The sequence below is a fragment of the Leptonotus elevatus genome, chromosome 8 (genome assembly GCF_054856555.1).
Source record: "Leptonotus elevatus isolate MCC_2025b chromosome 8, RoL_Lele_1.0, whole genome shotgun sequence".
NCBI lineage: Eukaryota > Metazoa > Chordata > Actinopteri > Syngnathiformes > Syngnathidae > Leptonotus > Leptonotus elevatus.
The window spans coordinates 23,511,008-23,533,486 of record NC_141246.1 but is presented as its reverse complement, the minus strand read 5'-3'; the positions used below and the strand labels follow the sequence as shown (position 1 = coordinate 23,533,486).

The 22,479-nt window shown below is 40.1% G+C and overlaps 1 protein-coding gene across 1 annotated transcript in view; it reads left to right on the top strand.

Annotated features, from left to right (window-relative positions):
• Positions 1–22,479, top strand: part of neurl1aa (neuralized E3 ubiquitin protein ligase 1Aa) — a 45,699-nt gene that overhangs the window by 10,620 nt on the left and 12,600 nt on the right. The window contains exon 4 of the mRNA XM_086083144.1: positions 17,549–18,271. Within this exon, the coding sequence (XP_085939270.1) occupies positions 17,549–18,271 (723 nt within the window). The remainder of the gene's footprint in view (positions 1–17,548; positions 18,272–22,479) is intronic.

The following is a 22,479-nucleotide window of genomic DNA, read 5'->3' as shown; positions in this document are numbered from 1 at the left end:
TTAAAATTTGTGCAGGTGAGAGTGCCCACTCTTTCTCACATACGTTTTGTGAATGAGATATACGAGTGTATTAATTGTTGCATCCGCAAATTTGCCTACACAGATTTTTTGGGGAGGGAAATGTATCCTTCATTATTTACAGAAATTCCTGCTTATTGTCTTTTTTTTCCTTTGCTGTTTTTAACTGGTTCTAGATGATCTGTTGGCTAAAATGAGAGGAGGTTGTTTTTTTCAACAGAATAAATTAACAAAATAAGTTGATCTTCTCAAAGTCATGGCTACAAAAGATCCTAACTCAAGCTGTTCAGGAGAGCATCTTTTTGGAGCTGAGCCAAAGAGCTCTAAACTTGCAGCTTTTCTTCCATCAAAAATCTGATAAGCTATATATTGTTGAGGTAAATGTTAGATTCAATTTATTTTAGTTCCTCTTTCTACGGTCCCTGAAGGCAGGTCACTGGGGGAGGTTCCAAGCATTTTTTCCCCCAACTGTCACTCATGATTTCACACCAGTTGATACCACGCCCCCACAAACTCAAAAAACAGATATGAAACTGAAAAAAATAAAAAAATAAAATAAAACCCATTAAGGCCTAAAGTGCCTGCCAAATGCCTCTAAAACCTTTGGGTGACTTTAGAATCACTCCCGAAAACCTGAAGTTTTCCTCGAAATTCAACAATATTGTAAATAATTGATATCTCAGCTCCTGAAGCATATAGAAACATAATTCCAAAAACATTTCAGACCTTACACCTGTGGCGTTCACACAAACCAAACCTTCATTATTATAAACCTAGTGGATTAAAAAAAATCAACAAACTTGTGTCGCATCTGCGGGTATATTTACCTTAAAAAAATGGATCGCAGTTGTAATAACCTTGGGGAATCAAGTGGTAATTATTCGTCGTTAATTCCATTTCAAAGCCGTGAATTTTTCAACATCCTCTTTGTCTACAAACATATTTGTTAACAATGTCACTGTGGACTGTTTACACTGCTCCGAAGTCCTTCCGCACCATCGTCAATCGGCATAATTTATTTTACAACTCCCGCGAATCTGCGTCAGCCATGAATGCTCGAATAAAATTCCAATACATGCTATGAGGCCCACGTCACCCTCCTGTGTATATTCTGATGCATTTCATCAGCTAAGAGACCAATAATTGGTCAAAGCAAAACAAAATGACATATCCGTGCTCCCGGCTTTAAAGATAGAAGAGCGCCAGAGCACTCCCGGCTCTAGTGGTAGAAATGTGGTAATGCCCTCCCGGCATTAATGGGTTAAAACTGAATTTGAAAAGACAATACATGCAACTGAATAAGACCTAAAATGTCAAAATATTGTATGGAAGCGAAAATAATTTATTCAAAAGACTGACCAAAGTGCATCAAAATTGTATTTGATTTGAAAAAAAAAAAAGTTTCTCACACTTATTTTTATTTTGATAACATTTTTATATTTTGAGAAGGTCAAGACCAACATGAATTTTCAGTTTCAAGATTTTATTTTTTCAAGTACAACAATTTTGACCCAAATTTAACTATAGTCCTGTGCAGATAAATAGTGGACAAACACAGCCAGCTTCGACCGCAGCAACAGAATGTGAAGCCACATAGCTGGTAAGTAATGGTCGTGTGTTGAACCAAGATAGCAATAGCTTTAAGAAAACCCCCGACCACCTGAACGACTGGTGATGTTCATGCATATTTTTCATTAATGAGTACAAGTTTATTTTCTATCAGCAGTTTTGTTAATATAATTTTTAGCTTGCTTTTTTTTTCTACAATGCATTTCAATGGGTGTCAATTAGACGTGGATTTGCGCTAAGGCAAGGGTTAGACTGACCCCTAAATATAGTTCTCCATCTTAGATTGAATTGGAGGTTGAGTATCGTTTTTTTTTGTTTACAAACTCAATGATTGGCCCCAAAAATCCTGAACGCGTAAAGCCAAATAAACAAGTTATTTAAATAGACATATTGCTCTATGTTATGATCGGATCGGTAATCGGAAATGTTTTTGTTTTGTTTTTGTTTTTACTCGCTGATCGGCGATCATGTTGGCCCCAAGAATCCTGATCATGTAAAGCCTAGTATTTAGCATTGGAGTAAAAGTAATTGGTTTTGTCCTTGCTGAAATCGTCATGTCCCTGAAAAAGACGTTGCTTGGATGGCAGCATGCCCAAAGCCTTTATGGAGCTTTTAAGCCTTCACAGATGTGCACGTTACCCGTGCCATGGGAACTAACATATCACAGATGCTGGCTTTTGCACATTGTGCTGATAACAATCTGTATGATTCTTTTCCTCTTGTGCCGGAGTTCTACGGATGGGTACGGAGTCTCGGTACTAACCTAGCCCTGGCGCAATTTTTTTTAAAACAGGAGTATTGATAAGCTCCACTCCTAACGGTTCTGTTAAGTCTCAGAGAAAATACTTAAATCAAATTAATAAATATCATTTTGTGCCTTTGACCTCTTCGATGTAATTTTGAACTAGCAATAAAATTACTGGTAAATTTGCATCAATGGAAGGGAAATAAACTTCGATTACCACATCTTTCCAAGCAAGCACTGGGTTAATCTTTAGCATAGTAGAAGTCCCTGTCGCTATTTACATTTGGGTCATATGCAGGGCTGCCATGAAAGAATGGTCTCATGTTCCATTGTGGGCTGGCTGACATCACTCCTTACCAACAGGGGTCTATTTAGTGTGGTAATGACACTATTGATGGTTTGGCTAGAAACACAGACTTAGTGTTGTCACGATACCAAAATTTTGACTCCGATACTATACCTGCATAAAATACCTCGATACCGGTACTGAAACTGAACTTCAACAAAAATCTAAAACGTCAGAAAAAGCAACAAAATTATTTATATTTTTCATTAATTCAAAATGTAGACATGTTAATTTATGTAAATACTGTATATATTTATGTATTAACTGTATGTGCTTTCACATTGCATGCCATATTCTTGAAGTACTGTATCTGACTTAATTTGATGTCATCCGTTTTAAATATTGGTAATACAGTGGCACTCCCATGACTCATGTATCGTTGCTTGAGTGTGCGTGTATGTCTCTGCTCTTTTCTATTACGCTCCCAATTAGTCAAATGCGTAATCAAATACTACAAACTGGGAACAAAATAATTCCCACTCAACTTATTTTTAAGCAAAGTGTAAAAAAAAAAAAGTCACAACCTGTCGCTCTGTCAGTCATCTGGGCTTTTTCTAAGCATACCTGTGATTTTCTACTGTGTGCCTGTTCATTGAACGCACCTTGAGTCCACTGCAGGGCCAGGACTGATTGTTGCTTTTTCTTCTGCTTCTCCTGTTGCTTTTTCTTTTGCTTCTCCGTGAAAAAACATTTGCTCGTTACAAAACGTCATGTCGGTCGGCCATGTAAGAAAAAAGTTCCATATGACACTTTGCGCATCATACTTCTCAACGAGGAGTGGACGGCCAGTGAGCGCTACACTTAATTAGCACGTTGTGCTTCTCAACGAGGAATGCATGGCCAGCGAGCACTTCAGTGTTCAATGCGTGAATCCATCTTCCTGCGCCCTCTCGCACACAAGCTAAAAGAGGCGTGATCCGCTTATCGGTAGACAGTCGGCCATGCGTGTACCCGCCTTTAAAACAGAGTTGGCGGGCTGTCTCGTATTTATTTTTTTAAGTACCGGTGCTAGAATTTTTTTTATACCGAGCCGTATTTGACGCCAAAACATCGAGGTACGGTACTGATATCGGTATCCCGTGCAACACTACATAGACTTAGCTTTTTTTTTCTTTTTTTGTTATTGTGGCCATGTTTCCATTTTTTTTTTGTTCTGTGCATCCCTTCACCCTTTCACAAACTTTTACCATTACCATCTGAAGTACTTTCACATCTGAGACCTTTTCTCATGGCTTTCAGCAGAGAGCCACATGACTACACAACAAACAGCAACTTCAATACTTGCACACGTGGAAGTTGGGTAGGAGGGTATTAGGCGGGGGAACATTACAGCCCAGACACATTCAGCAGACGTTCACAGCCATAGATAGGCACTCACCACCTCCTAGCACACCTACACTGCAACAGAGGAAATGGTAGGGGCAGGGGTAACTGACAATAGGCATTGATAGGTTGTCTACTGCTTTGCATTGTGTGTAGTGTGTGTGTGTGTAAAGGCCTCATTATTCGCAAGAGCAAACGCAGAAGTACAAATCAGGCTTAAGTCTGTGTCCTTTGCCCATTGCCCCTGCTCGCCTAAATACATCTCATTTGATACCGTGGAGACGACCTCATGAGTCCTGACATTGTCACGTGACTTTAATTTCAGTCAGCCTTAAGTCTCTATGGACTTCTTGATGGACATCAAGTAGCCGAAAGTGTGGCCATTTCTTTTAGACGAGCCGTCAACACCTCCATTTTGTTTTCCACCTTGCCAATGAACTCAAGAACTGACCTTACCGTGGCACGCCCGTCCCCGCCCACTAAATGCGACGAGCAGCCCCCTTAGACATTTTCAAGATGAGTTAAAGTGCATACACTGTAATGGCAAAATTCTCGGGCAGGTATTTTCAGGACGCCGATATTTCTCTTCGAAGCAAGCAGAGGGGGCTTTAATTTCTTTAGTGAAGGGTACAGTATCTTCACTCCCTCACCATGCAATTTTGCCCAAAAACAAAGGAAATACACAGTCACCTCACTTATTTCGACTGATTGTCAGCAAAACCGAAGTTTTTGGACATTGTTCTTGTCAAGCAGGGTAAGAATGAATTTATATTACCTCATAGTTTCAATGTTTTGTTGGCATTAATAGTAAATAGTAAGTCAACAAACGCGTGAACAGTTAAGTACCCGGAGCTATCGTTAGCCTTTGGCTAAAAACAACAATGGAAGAACATTACCTTAGTGCAGACGTATTTTCTGGTAATTTTGGTGGGATTCAACTGGTCGTGTGGTCTTCCACAAAGTTTCATCCAGCGCAGACATTTTTCGTAGTTGTTTTAGGGTTTAGGAAAGGGAACAAACCAGACAATGTCTGGCGGACACCTCCTTCCAGTCAGGATAATGGTTAAATCTCTTACAGCAACACCAAATGAAGTCCTGCACTGGGGGCGTGTAACATTCTGGGTCAATGTTGCTCGTTATTCTACTGTTGCTGACAAACTAATTACCCTAAATACATAAAGACTAAATTAAAATGCTTTGGGATTACATTTTGCTCTCAGCCCAAATAACAAAGAACAAAGACAGTGCGAGTAAGTTGGCTACACTGGCGAATACTAAGGGGGGTTTTACAATGAGTTATTTACTGATCCCTCAAAAACAAATTGATGAAATTGAAAATGCAAGAAAATATAATTTTCCTGATAAACAAAATACATAGAGTGAAAAATGGGCCATCCCGGCTGGATTGTCCCTTTTAAGATTTGATGGATGAAAACACAGCTGTCCCTGACTATTTGTTTGCACTTGTCACAAAGGTGACGGAAGAGCTATCTTATCGCTGACAGCTTGAAAGCCAGGGCCATTCCTTCTAAGTATATCAGATGGAAAATAAAAAATATTTAAAGGAAATTACATTTTGTCTCATCTTTGACAATTCTTTCACCCCCTTTCAGGCAGGTATAAATGGCATCAATGACGTTAGATTTGGATTAAGCCAGTTGTCCGCAACCTTTTTTGTGTCACAGACTAAGACAAACATTCGGGGACCAGCAACAATTGGCCAGCGGGAGTTGAGGTGTTGCTATTAACAAAAAATTTTAATCATTATCACAAATCAAAATTGTTTATAATTGGCCAGTTTTAATAAAGCATCTGTACTAAAAACTAAGGTAACGTGAGAGTACCACATTTTATTATCTCAGTAAATTAGTGATGTGAAAATGAACCTTCATGAACCATTTGCAATATTTTTTACTCATCGAGCTGGTGCTCTTGCTTTAAAGATGCCAAGGCCATGCACAGATGAAAAATGATTAATCTGAAAGAATGTCTGAATAATGTACCAGTAAAAATCAGAAAGAGAAAGAATCAACTTCGGATATAATATAATTTTAATATTGAATTGGTGCTTGGACTTGAAATGAGTCTGGTTTTGTAGTTTTGGTAATTGCCTGTGCATGGGTTTTTGAACTTGGCTCTGTCTTAAATCCACTGGCTTGGGTAGCAAGAAATTATCTGGCATCAGTTTTTTTAATGTTATTAAGCTCTGAGAGACATCTGGGAGAAACTTTCAATGATGATTTGGATATTGTGAACACTTACTGACTGACATTGATGTTTAACATGGCTGGACTCTGCCTCCCAGATAACACATTGGGGATCCTTTTTAAATCTCAAGACAAGGACATTTTTTTGTTTTTGTTTTTTTTACACAGAAATGTAGGTTCAGCTTTCCAAAATTCCAATTCCAGATAACAGAAAAATTATCAGCTTTTTAAAACGAATAGGATTGGGTTACTTTGTTTACATTCAATGTGTTTCGGCATATCAATTACGTACTGTACTCATTTTGGATACTCCAGAAACCTAATTTCCTCTTCAAATTAACTCCCTCAATAAACAGTTGCAAATACAGACAATAAAATCCAAATTCTCGTTTATTTATTCATAATCTGAAGTCGCCACATTCAAAGTTTGTGGTTCTTGGTATTACTAAAAGAATCACAAATCCACTCGGACACAAGCACGATTGAGACTGAAATAGATTTTAAAAAACATGCATTTATTCATTACAGTCACACATACAGAATCACAATACTGTCTACCTAACTATCATACGGTGAAAAACATTATAATAAAAGTGAATGGAAACAAGAAAGGAACAATTTAACGAGTTAGAAAGGAAAGGGTTGACTTGCCAAATCTGTGAGATGTTTGAAATGGAAGTTGCACCAGCGATATGTCAAATTGGTCATGAGACGTGCAACTTACTGGAATGAGGTGGGTCGAGCGGCCGGAGGAACGATCGGTTGAAGAAAGAGGAAAGGAAAAAAATTCGCAGCGTGTCCGCGTCCCGAGAGAGATCAGCCATTGGACCCGCTCTCGCCACGATGGGAAGTCGGAGAGCAGGTGCGGCAGGACGCACTGGACTAGCGCGTATCCGTTCAACTGTAGTGGCTGGGCCCCGACGGTCACGGGAAAGTTGATGTCGCCAAGGTGGGGCGAGCACACCAAAAAAATAATAATAATATGAAAACAACAAACAAAAGGGATGTGTCCGTCTGACCGTGCGGACGCGTGCCGGCTTCTTTACACTGCCTACAAGCACGATCGCCAAGTCCGAGACACTTGGTAGTTTCTTGGACAAAAATAAAATAAAAATTGAGGGTGACTGGCAGTATTACAACAGGATGTCCAAAATTTTGAATAAAGTCAAGAAATCACCATGCATACTTACCAGTGTTTTGCATGGAAGAAAAAAGATGGATGGATGGATGGTATTTTCAAAACGATATATCAATCTTCAATAGTACTGTATTGTGTCCCTTGTTTTCCTCTTGTAATACAGTACTACCAAGAGGAAAATGAGGGCCACCAGACCCCAAAACAAAGAGCTGACAGCAAGCATAAAAAAAAAGCCTGGGCTTCCAGGACCCCGAGGCAATGGCACGGAGCATCGAGGCAGTGGTTAAGGCAAAGGGAATCCAACCATTAAAAGATTGACATATTGTATAGAAAATACCATCCATCCATCCATCTTTTTCCCCCCCATGCAAAACACTTGGAAGTATGCATGGTGATTTCTTCACATTCAAATTTTTTTAAATCCTGTTTTAGTGGGTTTTATGAGCTGGAAGCCCAAATAATGTAAAAATAAACAAATGAATACTTGAAATCACTTAAATTGTGGGCCCTGAATCTATAGTCTATGAAAGTTTGACATTTTTAATGGAATTACAGAAATAATTAAACTTTTCGAGGATATTCAAATTTTTTGACGAGCACCTGTACTCACACAGAGCAAGTCGCTGACTTTATGCATGATGGCGACTAGGGATGCTCTAATTGATAGTGAAGTCCTTACTCGTACTCTGACTGAAAAAAGATGCTCTGATACTACACAGTGATTATAATCTCTAACTGCAAATTGTGCTTTGCAAAATGGATGATAAACTCCATTCGGGCGGCAACTAGGGGTGGGACGATACGGGTAACTCACAATTCGATACTGTGACGATATGTGGCCCACGATAATGATAATATCACAATACACAATATCTACAATATTTGATATATTGTCAGAAATATTCTCAACAATCTATCACGATATTCAGTTATGTGAGTGACAGTGAAAACTTGCCGTTCTTCTTCACAAACAGTGTCTAGACTCCAGTTCTTCGCCACTGATTCTGCCTACTTAACCACCATATTTAGGAGATTTCTTAGCGTCCTAAATTAGCGATTAAATATACTTTCGGGATGGCATTGTGATAATGTTGGTAGAAAATTTGTTATTTCAATAAAAACTTCAATATGTAAGCCAACAGGTCAAAAAGGGAAGCCAAGCTGGCGGTCACTTTCTAGAGTGGACAAACATCCGGATTTAGGCGGACAGTACTACTTTTCAGTACTTTGGAGAAATATCAGAAAGGTGTTTACCAGCGAAAAATTGCAAAAAGGCTGAAGTAATCCTCATCTACAGTGCATAACATCATCCAAAGTTTCAGAGAATCTGGAACAATCTCTGTGTGTAAGGGTCAAGGCCGAAAAATCATACCCATGATCTTCGGCCCTTAAACGGCACTGCACTGCAAACAGGAATGCTTACTGTAAGGGAAATCACAGAGAGGGCTCAGCAATACTTTCAGAAAACATTGTGGGTGAACACAATCCACGTGCCAGCCGCCGTTGCCAGATGAAACTCTACAGTACAAAGAAGCCATTTCTAAAGCAGACCAAGAAGCGCAGGCGTTTCTCCGGGCCAGGGGTTATTTAAAATGGAGTGTGGCAAAGTGGAAACCTGTTTTGTGGTCAGACGAATCACGATTCGAAGTTCTTTGTGGAAAACTGGGGCGCTATATCATACTGACTGAAGACGACGACAACCCAAGTTGTTATTAGCACTCAGTTTATAAGCCTGCATCTGTGATCGTATGGGGTTGCATGAGTGCGTGTGGCATGGGTAGCTTGCACATCTGGAAAGGCATCGTCAATGCAGAAAGGTATATTCAGATTTGAGAACAACATATGCTCCCATCCAGGCATCATCACTTTCAGAGAAGATCTTGCCTTTGTCAACACGGTAATGCCAGACCACATGCAGCACCAATTACAACATCATGGCTGCGTAGGAAAAGGATCCGGGTATTGAAATGGTCAGCCTGCAGTCCACTTCTTTCAGTTTTAGAGCACATTTGGCGCATCATGAAGGGGAAGGTGCAACAAAGAAAGCCCAAGACAGTTGAACAGTTAGAGAGACGCGTGTTAGACAAGAATGGGACAGCATTCCTATTTCTAAACTTGATAAACTTGTCTCCTCGATCCCAACTTTTTTGAGATTTGTTGACACCATGAAATTTAAAATCATCATAGTTTTCCCTTAAAATTATATATTATATACAATTATTTTCTCACTTTAAACTTTTGACCTGTTCTCTATGTTCTATTCCGAATAAAATATTAAAATTTGGCACTTCCACATAATTGCATTCAGTTTTTATTCACAATTTGTATAGTGTCCCAACTTTTGGGGAATTGGGTTTGTACATCACCAAGACTTATGTGGATACATCAGCCATGGAAACCCAACAAGTGAAACTTGAAGAGGAAACCATGGATAGATCTGTAACGAAACCTCCAAAGGTACAACCTTCTAACGTAATAGAATTCAACGAATTTCAACTGGACGTAGTCTTCCTAGAAAAGATGATGCAGCAAGGGCGGTTAAGTCAGACAGGCTGTATGAATTGATGGAAGAAATGATCGTCTGGATGGATACAGACTAATATGACTTTGATTGAAAGAAAGTTGGGTGAATTTGGAGCGCACATACGACAATTTTGTTAGCTGAATAGATCTGTTAAAGACTTGTTGAAAGAAGTCAAGTCAGACAAAGACAGAGGATGATCAGGAGTATTTGTTTAGTACAAAGATGGTTACATTCAAACGCCATATTGCTCATGTGAATAGTTGGATAGAACGTGCACAAAAACGTATGATGGAATCAAAAGAAGTCAATGAAACTGTTAATCCTTGTGACAGTGTATCAATGACATCATCTAGAAGTAAAGGGTCATGACAAGTTATCATCGTTCCTTAAGTTCCTCACATAAAAGCTCAAAGGTAACTAATAGAACAAGAAGTTAAATTAATGAAGGCTAAAATTGCAGCAATAGAGAAAGACACCAAAACTGAAGCACTAAAATCTGTCTAATATTGCAGCAATGGAACAGGAAGCTAAGCTAAGCTAAGCTAGACTTAAGACAACGGAGGAATGGGAGAACAGAATACAGACACTTAAAGCGACAGTAATGGAATGGGAAAATAAGATTGAAACAGCCAAAAAGGTGGCAAATGAGCATCTTAAAACCCCAAGAGAATATAAGGACAGTAAATTGAATGAGATTGAAACAGCCAAAAAGGTGGCAAATGAGCATCTTAAAAACCCAAGAGAATATAAGGACAGTAAATTGAATAAGTATGAAAATTATAGAGCTTCAATTATGACACCATATGAACAGACTAAGTGTTGAGGGTGATCCAAGCAAGTCTACAATACGTTCTGACGCCCGTGAGGAAGTGAAGGGCAGCAGTAAAGAGAGAGAGAGAGTCAAGTGACAAAAGCAACAAAATAGGAAAATCCTTGCAGCTCTTTATAAAACAACATATCCTTGCTACTTTGCCACCACAGAACATTGTTGATGGAGATTCAATGGAATACGGCCCCGTTATTACATCATTTCAATATGCATTGGAGGATAAAACGAAAGATAAAAGTCATGTACACTATTTATGTATAAGAGTGGAAAACCCAAAGAGCTGGTGAGAGGTTACACCCGTATGAAACCAGAACAAGGATACCGTGAAGCTACTGGCGGAACAGTACGGGAATTCTTACAAGATTGCTAGAGCATACATTGATAAAGATTTGAACTGGCCTTTTAATAAAATGGGAGAAAGTGAAGCTCTACATAGCTTTGCTATGTTTCTCACTACCTGTGTCAATTCCATGCCAGACAAGTATCACATGGAGCAGTTGAATAGCATTGAGAACAAATGGGCCATCCTTAATAAACTCCCTTCTCAAATTAGAACAGAGTGGCAATTGGTCGTTGTTAGGATCAGACGAGAAGGAAGAAGTCCCACTTTCGAAGATCTGGTCAGTTACTTCAATGTCTTGGCTGATGCTGTGGTGGATCCAGAATATGGTGATGTTAGAGACAATCCTAAATGGCAGTCCAAATCTTCATCGAGCCACTCAAACAAGGTCACATGAGCAAGTTTTGTCAAGAAAAGATGAAATGTGGAGTATGTTCACTAAATCATCCACGTTTGCTGCATGTAAAAGATAAAGACACATCTATTCCAGAGGAACAACAGCCATCTGTACTCATTAACTTCATGGAACCATATGATGATATTGGGGCTGGCGACACCATCCTTACCATTGTTCCTGTCCAAGTAAAGGCCACGAAAGGTAACAAAAGCCACATTTCCACCGCAGGAACTTCGGGGTAAATTCACGGGGCCAGCCCCGTATGTGCACGTTTCCACTGTAGGAGCCTGGCCAACATTTACAGGAATTTACGGGGACGAGCAGAGGTCCTACTCGAGAGTAGGTACTCTGCCGGCCCGATAAACTTCCGATCGGGCTTTCGTGCTGATTTGCTAAAAATAATTTAGTATAGAAAATGATATCTTACCTTCATGCGCGACGATGATCCATTCTCAGCTTAAGTCTCCTCCACCAAAACAATTCTCTTAATAATCATTTGCCTATTTTCGTTCCACTCTACTGCTAGCCTTTTCAAATTCTTGAGTCTCCTCTCACTCAAACCACCCATCCACGCCAAGTAAATAAAAAAAAAAGCAGAAAAAAACCAACCGCCACAAGTTTTTCTCTTTCCTCGTTCTGATTTTTGCGGCGCCGTGCTTGGGTGACGTCACAGAAACCGTCGCAAGGCAATTACGTGTCGATCAAAATCACGTCAAGTAAAATAAAAAGCAGAGAAAAACAGCAACCACCTAAAGGATGATCTTGGTTTACAAGGCAGACGATTAAATATCCTTCTTACAATCACAGGACATCAAAGTAAGATTCTCAGCAATCTCATAACAGGTATAGAAGTGAGCTGCCTAGAAAGTTGCAACTTCATAGAGCTCCCTGAAGTACATACACTAAATGCTATCGCAGTTACCAAGAGTAACATTCCAAACCAAAAGGACATTGACAGACGGTCCTATCTGAAAGGAGTCCGGATTCCTCATATTGATGCGGATATAAATCTGTTGATCGGTACCAATGTTCCAAAGGTTATGGAGCCAAGGGAGCACATCAGCAGCATAGACGATGGGCCATATGCTGTAAAGACAATCTTGGGATGGACAGTAAATGTGCCATTGAGAGAAGGCAACTGTAAAGATATAACAAAGGTCATGTCAAATTGGATTTCCGTGACCACATTGGATGAACTGTGGAATTATCAATTCAAGTATGACTTCTCTGAGGCGGGTCAAGATGGACAGCTGGAGATTTCAAGAGAGGATCTTCAGTTCATAGAAATAATGCCACAATCAACAAAGATAGTTGATGTACATTACGTTACAAGGCACATTACTGTAAAAAAAAAAATGCATGCAAAATTGCACCAAAAAAATCAGTGAAACAGCGAGGCCGTGAAAAGTAAACTGCGTTATAGTGAGGGAACATTTATTGATTTTTTGAAATATGTCCTCCTTTTTGACATATGGAAGTGGCCACCCTATTCACCACGCAGGCCGACTTCAAAGTAAAAGCTCACCCAACGCTATTGCATTGGAGTCAATGTATTTGGTAAAGCTTTATTTTTCAAGTCAGTCTTAGCGTAGGTGGCGTGTTACGTTGAGTATGTTTCCAACTTCATTGACATGTCTGAATGGCGGGGTAAATGCACCGCGTTGGTGTGCTGTCATAACATATCGATACTGCCGTCAGTATTGCAACAGAGAGCACAACCATATATTGCAATATAATTTTTTCCCCCACCCCTGGCGGTAACGCCAATTGCTGTTGTCGGACATATACCCTTTCGTTTTGTAAAGGTTGATCAAGAGTAACGGATGCTAAAAGTTGGTTCAAGGTTGCATTGATATAGCCTGGAAACCATCATATAAACGGACCCCCCCTCCTCGCCCCAATTCCAATTAGCTGAAAATTACATGATTGGGTCCGATTAACGATGACGTGATTGGGATCGAGACATGAAAAAAAGGGATATCTGTGCTTCCCTAATGGTGACTGCTGTTTGTTTGCTTACCATGCCTGCATACAAAAATAAAACAAGGGACTTTCATCTACGAGGTTATTATCACTAAGGTCCTGGCATTTCATTGGCAAAGAACATTGGCGATGCTGAATTCTGATGATGACGAAAGGGACAGAGTATCTGGATTGCTCTTTGTTATGGCCATGTGTCAGAAGCCTGATGTTCAAAAGCGTACAGTTCAAAGCCTTGTAGCCTGATGAGAGAATGTGTACTTGGCCTTTGCCAAGAATGAAGAACATCACAAACATCTAGGACAAATTCCCCTGAGTACCCCTCCTGTCATTTTATATCACCTCCTCTCACGCATTGGTGGGTCATTGTATGTGAACTTAATGCCTGGCCTGGTAAATGGACTAAATGTTGCTGTCTTTAATGTATAAAAACTTCATTCTCATCTCTATTACACAGCAGCTGAATCTGGGCTATTTCCTTTACATTGGCTCTCTGTTGTTGTCTGTCCATCTGTCCTATCATATTTTAAATTTCCCAATATCTCCCCTTTCATTTTATCTTCTTCATCTCTGTCTTCACCTTTGCTGACATAATACCCTTCTGAGACGCTGGATAAAGATAACCCCATTGTACGGGCACAAACGCGTGACATAGTAAATCCCCTCTCCCACCCAGCTCCAACACTGGCTCACACTGCTGGCATGTTTCCTCTGCCCTGGCGAGCAGCTCTACAAAGTCATCCTCCCTCGATCCACGTCTCCATGTACTGCATTAGCTTGCCATTCCCTATTCAAGAACATTTACTGTGTGAGCCAAATTCAGTTTGGGCCAAAATAGACATGCTGCATTTCTCCTCCGTCAACCTTCAGCCCTTGTGTCTATGTGTCGTGCTTACAATGGATTAGCCTGCCAGGTGGTTTATTCTTCTAATCAAAAAGGCTCTGCTGGGAAGGGAAAAAAATCACAAGCCAACTGGCTTTAAATACTTTTTACAATGAAATGGTTTACTTGTTGCTTAAAAGAAAGCCTGATTGAATTTATCAATAATTTATTTTTAATTCAATTCATAGTGATTGATGATTCAAGTGACCTTTTTCAACCCAAATCCATCCTCTCCACACAGTCATGGTTGCACAATTGTAGCTTGAATTTCAATAGGAACTCTGTGATTGGGCAATTTAAAAGAGGCTAGGGCCAATAGGACAATCAGATTGCACTGACTAAAAAGGCAGGTGCACCACCATTGATGGGCAGCAGCTGGAGATGCCACAAAATAACAAAACAAACAAACACATACATTTTGAAGTGTTTTGTGATGTTTTAATACTTGCACATGACTTTTACAGCTTTGCCTCAATTTATGAGGGTTCACAAAAAAACACAGCATTCATCATTCAGGAATCACAGCCATTGCATGCAGATTTTTTTCAGGGGCTCACTAGTATATTATCAGTGCAATAATTTCCACAAGAAGATGAATATCCTTTCTTTCCAGTCAGTGGCTGCCTGAAGTCTGCATAGCTCATCTGCAGGGACATTTACCTCGGAACTGGACGGTCACAATCTGACTACCACTGTGGACTAGGCGTGGGAATTGAAGAATTTAGCTGAAATGAGTTTTAGGAGCGGGATTTTTTTTTCTCACTTTTATTTATCCACATGAGGCAAGTGAGAACAGATTTTCATTTGCAACTCTGCAGACAGACGAGATGTTAGCAATACAGGTACAGGAATGTAAGCTTAAACTCATCCGAATGAAACCAAAGTCAACATGTATGAAAATAATGGAATGACGTAGTATGGCGTAAGGAACAGCTCAAGATCCATAGCATACTACATCATATGTCAAACATGAACACAAGGTTATCATGGGTATGTATACAGTAGCTGTCAAACACTCTTTATGGCCTTTGTTGTTTATTGTGACTGCAGAAAGGATTACACTGCTTATATTCAGCCAAATACCGTAACGACATGATTTGCAGCCTTGTCCCATCTCCTTTCAACATGAATCTACATGTAGACATCTTACTCTTTCTGGCATTACTGCAAGTCAGTGTTTGCTACGGCTGCTACATCGGTAGCATGACTTAATTCGTCATAGTGTTACGACAACACTAAATGCTATAGGTTTGAAGTATTTTTGTATTTGTTTTTAAAAATGCACAATCAATAAAAAAAATCTTAAGGAGGTGATACATTTACCCGTTGAGCAAAAATGTTACTAATTTTGCATCATTTCTGTATTGTCTCAGCTGGTGTTCCCTTCACTCTAATGTTCACCCTTGATTTGTATCAGGACCTTTTTGCTAATTTTTTGCTCAGTTGTTGGCAAACCAGGGATGGTAATTTTGTTGATTTTCTGTAAGTAGATATTCAGCCATTCTGTAAGTAGATATTCAGCCATACATAGGTTCAGCAAAAGGTCTGAAGCCAAGGTAACAAAGAGTGTAAAGCCACTGTGCCACCTTTATAACTTTGAAGAAAATCTGTATTTTCCTGTTCTGTTCTATGTTGTTAACATTGGTTATGCCTGTATTAATAAGAAAAGGTACCAATATTTTGACATTGATCTTTTTGACAATTAATGTAATGTAAAAAAATATATATACAATTAATCGTATTATCTTTTATCTTTATCTCCACTTTTGCCACTTGTGTCTAGTTCATCTAAAAAATTCCCATTGAATAAATAAAAATATTTTGCTCATTATTCCATGTGGCTTAACTACTTCAAATGTCCCATTTGGCTGTGGCATTATTGGGCTAGTGTTTTTTTCCCGGCAGCTGTTTACAGGCCCCACAACCCTGGTAATTGAAGCCAAGAGCTTTATCTGGAGCCAGACTCTTAGGTCCGGGTCAGATAGAGGCACCCGGACCCAACCCGTCCTGAGAAACTCTCCAGAGACAGACATGGGCCTCCTGCCCTTTTTTCTTGCCTCAATTGCTCTCAAAAGAGGATCCCTCCTCTTATCCACGAACCTTCTGCATAGAGGGGGAGAAGAGGTCACCACTTCCGGCACATAAATAAGTCTTGCCTAGTTTTATTTCGATGTACACCAGGCTAATTTTAACTCCACCACTAGGCAGGAGGTAGAGGAGGGCACATACAGACTTGTAATCATCACGTTCTATCACTCTTGGAGTAGTGCCTGTGCGTGCGTGTGTGCGCTTGCGTGTGCCGATGTTTTTGGCCACACTATTTGATATTGTAATATTAGGCTTTGTGTTTTTGACGAGCACAGGGGTCTGCAACCTGCAGCTCTGGAGCCACATTTGACTGTTATGTCCTTCTCTGGCTTTCAATAAATCTCCCAAAAATACAATAAAATAAATAAATACATATATATTTTATTAATAAAATATTATTACAATTTTAAAAATGACTAAATATTAAAAAATGTCAGTCCAAATTTTTAAGTTGTTAGAAAACAAACAAAAGGTAGACGAAAAGGTTTTTAAATACCTTAAAAATGAAAAGCAGAAAATTACCATAAAATGTCCACTAAATTGCCCCAAAAAATGTCAGAAAATTGATAGAAAAAAAGGCAGGAAAAAATGTCCAAAAATAGCCATTAAATGTAAAAAATAAAATAAAATAATAAAAATCGAGGCATAAAATTACCATATCTCCATAAAATTACCAAAAATGTCAAAATTTGACAAATAGGAAGACAAATTAAAAAAAATTATGAAAAATGAAGTATAAAAAATAAAACTAGATGCGTATGAGAATGAGAAGGCAAACATTAATGTGAAAGTAAATAGCAAGCAAAAAGTGACTCTGGTTGACATACACATGGCAAAAAACTGACGCCGGGATGAGACCTGCATAACATTCCAATCCAACTTTATTTACAAAGCACTTTAAAAACAATAAATAAATAAATAGAAGGCACATAACATTGGGACAAAACAATGGCAATTGCCGAAATCTGCCAGGACTCGGGAACCAAGGCTCAAAACCTGGGACTGTTCCGGTCAAACCAACGTGTGGTCACCATATTCTAAACACTTGGGGTGTTGCACTCTTTTATCATCTTGGCTTTAGCTAATAAACTGAATTGCTGAACAAAAACAGTACTACAAGACTGTAAATTACCTAAATAGCTTTTTCACATTTCTTTTCAGACAGTGAGATTGTTCCTCCCGACTGCCTGCGCCCACGCTCTTTCACAACAGTGCGCTCCTCCTCTCTCCGCCGTGAGGCAGACGACTCCCGTCTCTCCGTCAGCCTGTGTGACCTCAACCTTCAGCAGGAAGATTCATTCAACTCCCATAATCGCTCACAACATCACACGCTCCACCTGGCGTCAGCCTCCTCAACCTGTCCCATCCCGCAGAACTCCCTCAACTCACAGCAATCATCCTTACTGCCGTCCATCCTGGAGAGTGATCTCCACTTTCACCAGTTGCGTGGTGCCCATATTAAGACTTTAGATGAACAGACTGTGGCGAGATCGGAGCATTCACGCGAGGAGCGCACTCTTGTCTTTACCAACCGCCCCCTACAAACTGGGGAGTGTGTGTACATCAAAATCACCAAGTCCAGTCCCGCCCGCTCTGGCTCCTTGTCCTATGGTGTGACATCATGTGACCCGGCTGTGCTGCGCCCCAGTGACCTGCCGTATAATCCAGAGGCTCTAGTGGACAGAAAGGAGTTTTGGGCAGTGTGCCGTGTGCCCACTCCTCTACAAAGCAGTGACATTCTAGGCTTCTTGGTCAACCAAGAAGGGGAGGTCATCTTAAGCCACAATGGCACCAATGTTGGCATGCAAGTCTGTGTGGACAACTCGCGCCCACTCTGGATGTTCTTTGGACTACATGGTGCTGTCACTCAACTGAGAATTCTGGGTAAGCAGGAAACTCATGTTATCATATTTGACTTATGGGTAGACAGGGATTAGGCTATAGTGTAGAACTGTAGATAGTATTCACTGACGTCACAGGATCGTGAGTCTGCCCCTCATGGTGGGTCAACTTTCCAGCTGACTCGGCTGTGTTTCTATTGTGCTTACACTGAATGTTCTTGTTATTCACCCCCAGCTTCCTAACGTTACTTGTGTAAACAAGACTTATATGAAAGATTTAGCTCAACATTCCTTGCAGCGTAACACGTTGAAAATCTGATTAGTGCAATCGATTACAAACATTTGCCAATGTTTCTGCCTGGACTACATGGCAATGTATGCTCTAGGTGGAATGGCTCCCAAAACACGGACATTCTTGCGTCTTCTGTACTTTCGGCTTTTATTGGTTTCTATGTGCATTTATCATTTGTGAATTTGAGGTGAAGAATGTCAAAGTTAGCTAGTTCCCCGACCGCGCTAGCTACTAACGCTAGCATGTTACAACAAAAACAATAACATAGTTGATTCATCACTTATTTTCGGACACTTTAACAACAATTTCAACTTTTGGGTTGCTGTGAAAGGAAAATAAGAGACCTTAAGGAGGGTATTTGGAGAAATTTCAAAATCGAACATCTTGACCACCAGATCTATTTTTAGCCAGAGCTAGCCACAGCTAGCGGCTCACATAGCCCTATATCACAGTCGCATTATGGTAGTAAAAGCATTTTTATCAACTTACAATGACACTTACCTTAATCAAAATTGTCAGAACACACTTTGGTAGACTTTGTTGGTTGGAAATCCTTTCAATTTATCTTTGCAATTCCGGACACTGTCTGTCCATTCCCATTCGACATTACATGGACACGTGAACGGCACACAATGTGGGGCACAAGTTACATCTTTGTTCGCCCTATTTTTGCACCCGTGAACGGCATACGGTACCATTGTGAAGTGGTTCGTGACAATCCGGAATGAACAAACAAAGGAATGAATCAAAGTAGCTTGTAGTAAGCAACACGAGCTTCTCAGCATTTGCTTGCGTTGTCTCGCTGGCCGCAATTTTTTGACCCACAAAATGGCTGCCGAGTCGATAGGTGGTGGTCAGTGACGTCATGTGAATACTATGTATATTTTAGTAACCTGAGGGTGTAATTTTTACAATGATGTGAACTGCTGCTCCGCAGTGGTTTTGTTATCTGACAGTTAATGACTTTAACTCTTTGACTGCCAGACGTTTTCAGAAAAGGGATGCCGTCAGTGCCAGCCGATTTAAGCATTTTGACTGATCTTTCAAGGTCCACAGAAAATGTTCTGTATGGACTATGGAAACACACATACTACCAAATGAAAGATTGAACTTTCATCTTTCATCAGAAAAAAAAGTTTGTTTCTACCTTATTCCGTTCTTTAGTAATCAACAATAGAAAATGGTTAGTTTCACCCGATTTCACTTGTTTTGGACCAAAATACGGAGAAATCAAGCTTTTAGTGAAACGATATTATTTCATGCACTCTAGTGAATTTTACACTTCTTTTTGTCCATGAATGATGCCACAAACACCTAAATAGTGCTTTACTTCTATAAAACACTACCACCAAGAATGAAAAAGTGTTTTTTGATAGCAAAATACGTTTATTTACATTCAACAGTGTAACAATTTGACAACAATTTGGCAAACTATTTACAAATGTGTGCAACTGTGGTGCTATTTACAATTATGTGGATGTTTCAACGATAGTTTTTCTTTTTGTGAAACACTCCCCTGCGTGCAAGGAGACGCAACATGATTTGCACAACAGATCACTGCGATTGCCTCTTCGCGTGCAGAAGCTACACTTTCTTGCAGGCCGTTTTTTCCGGGGAATAGCAAGTATATACTGCAGTGTGTGTTGCCATAAAGTCTAATATCAGGATCATTTTACGGTTACGTTACGGTGGTGTTACGTCTGGCTTCCTCATGTCCTTCAGTTGCTATACCGGGTGGTAAGAGATGTTCTGATCCATCTTATCCACTCCATTCATGGTGGCATCGTAGTCCAGAACCAGTGTCTTCTCCGTGATCAGACTGTACCCGCTCCTCCGATGAATATGCATTGGACTCGGGGTACTCTTCATTGTCCGACAAAATGTCCGCTTGTGCAGCTACGGCGTTAGCAGCGCTAGCCGGTAAAGCTTTATGACGTGAGAATAAAGGCCGCGTCCAACTGTGGCGTCAACCTCGGGATTCACCATCATCATCATCATCATCATCAATGTGCATTGGTCGATGCTTTTCGACAACTCTTCCTTCGCCCGATCGAATCTCCGCTTGTGTAGAAGTACCCGGTCGGTTGTGCTGCGCGTTTTCCGGCGTTAGCAGCGCTAGCCGGTGAGGCTTACTACGTGATCATAACGGTCGCGTCAAGGCTTCCAACTTTGGCGTCAAGCGTCAATCATCATCGTCGACATCAATGCGCTTTTTAGTATTGATCGATGCTTTCCGTCTTTGAAAAAAATGCTCAAGCGTGAGCTGCTTGCAACCGGTTGCTTCATCAGCCATTGTTGCATGATCAGCCATCGTCTCCTCAACACTCTAGCTCCGCCTCACGTCTTCTACTGACGCCCACGGTGGGCGGGCCACCCACCCTTGTGCAAAGAGAGTCATCGCTGCCATCTAGGGGCCAAAACGAGCCATTATACTAACTAGATCTGCCTGATACTTTCAGCACAGCTGCCCAAGGCTTTCATCCACCCGATTCCAAAAAAAAAAAAAAACAAACATAGTGAACGTCTTTTAACGTCCTCGGCGCCCTTCCGTAGGTTTATACTAAACGTTTTATAACGTTTATGGCGGTCAAAGAGTTAAACTAATGGCAGCGATATCTTTGAGGACTTGGCTTTTTAAGCCAGAAAGCCACAATTTGACTCCCACTGATGACGAAAAAGATCTAATTTGCAACCAATTGCTTGCGAGATTCTAGTCTGCTTGCTAGCTACTGTCAAGGTGTCGTTCCTGAGAGTGAAGCATCATCCCCTCTAATCAGCTCAAAAGGTGCAGCACTCTTTGCATGCCACTTTCACTCTGAATCTCTCCTTGCATGTTTGCATGTGTGTGATCTGGTCCTCTGCGTGGTGTGCAACACAAAATTTTTAACTCTGTGTGAGGTACAGTAAATATCACCTTGAGGGATGATGGAGTAGTAGTAGAAACTTGACAGTAAGTTCCTTTACAGTAAGAAAACTGAATTTGGTAGATTGACTATTTGTTGCCAGAGAGTGATATTAAAACTTTTCAGGAAAATACAATATGATTTTGTTGTCTCACTTAGGTATGTTCCATTGTTGTTTATCCCTATTTAACAATAACTCAAAATCAAAAATCCCGAATGCATGTTTGAGGCCAGTACTTCCAGTAAACCTAGCCATGTGGTATTTTTACATTATATAGACCATGTTTACTAAAGTAGAGTAATCCCCTGCATAGTTGAGTGTAACTATTCACAAATTCACCCGTCAATTTTTTTTCAGTTCAAGCTCATTTCCAGCTATTTGCTAAAAAACTCATGTTTACTGTGCTTTATAAAGTCCAGAGGAAAAGGACACCTTTATTCTCTGATGCCATGCTTTAACTTGTGACAATTTCTCCATTTAAATTAAGAGAAATCTGTGTTGAAAAAACATCCCCCTGATTCCACGATGTGCCCAGGGATCGGAATAGTGATATTCATTTGGCTATGCTTTCCACTTGTTAGCATGAGTTTGCATCATTTATTTAGCATTGATTTGGTGCTAAGTGCTACAGTGACAACATACCAATACAGACAAGCTTAATGACCAGCAACTATGGGAAAGTAATTTGTATTTTGGAAAAGAAAAGTGACTTTGAACACATTTAGAGAGAGACAGTTAGACTTGGAGGGTATTGGGAGCACATATTCAATTTCAATGTCAACATTTTGGAATTTTTTCTTATGCTCAGTCAGACATTGAATACAATCTTTAAATTTTTTAAAGGGGGTGTACTCATGTATGCTGTTATTTTGGCTACAACTAGTATGCTAACTAGCTTAATCATTTTACATGTGAATGTGAAGTCCACTAGGGCAGTAGCAGTGGGTTTTTTTCTCAACTTAAAGGACTACTGACGCCAGTGACGGAGTAATGGACTATCCGTCAATACTGATGGAATGTTGTCGGTCGGTCCTAAAATAGCGGTGAATAAGTGA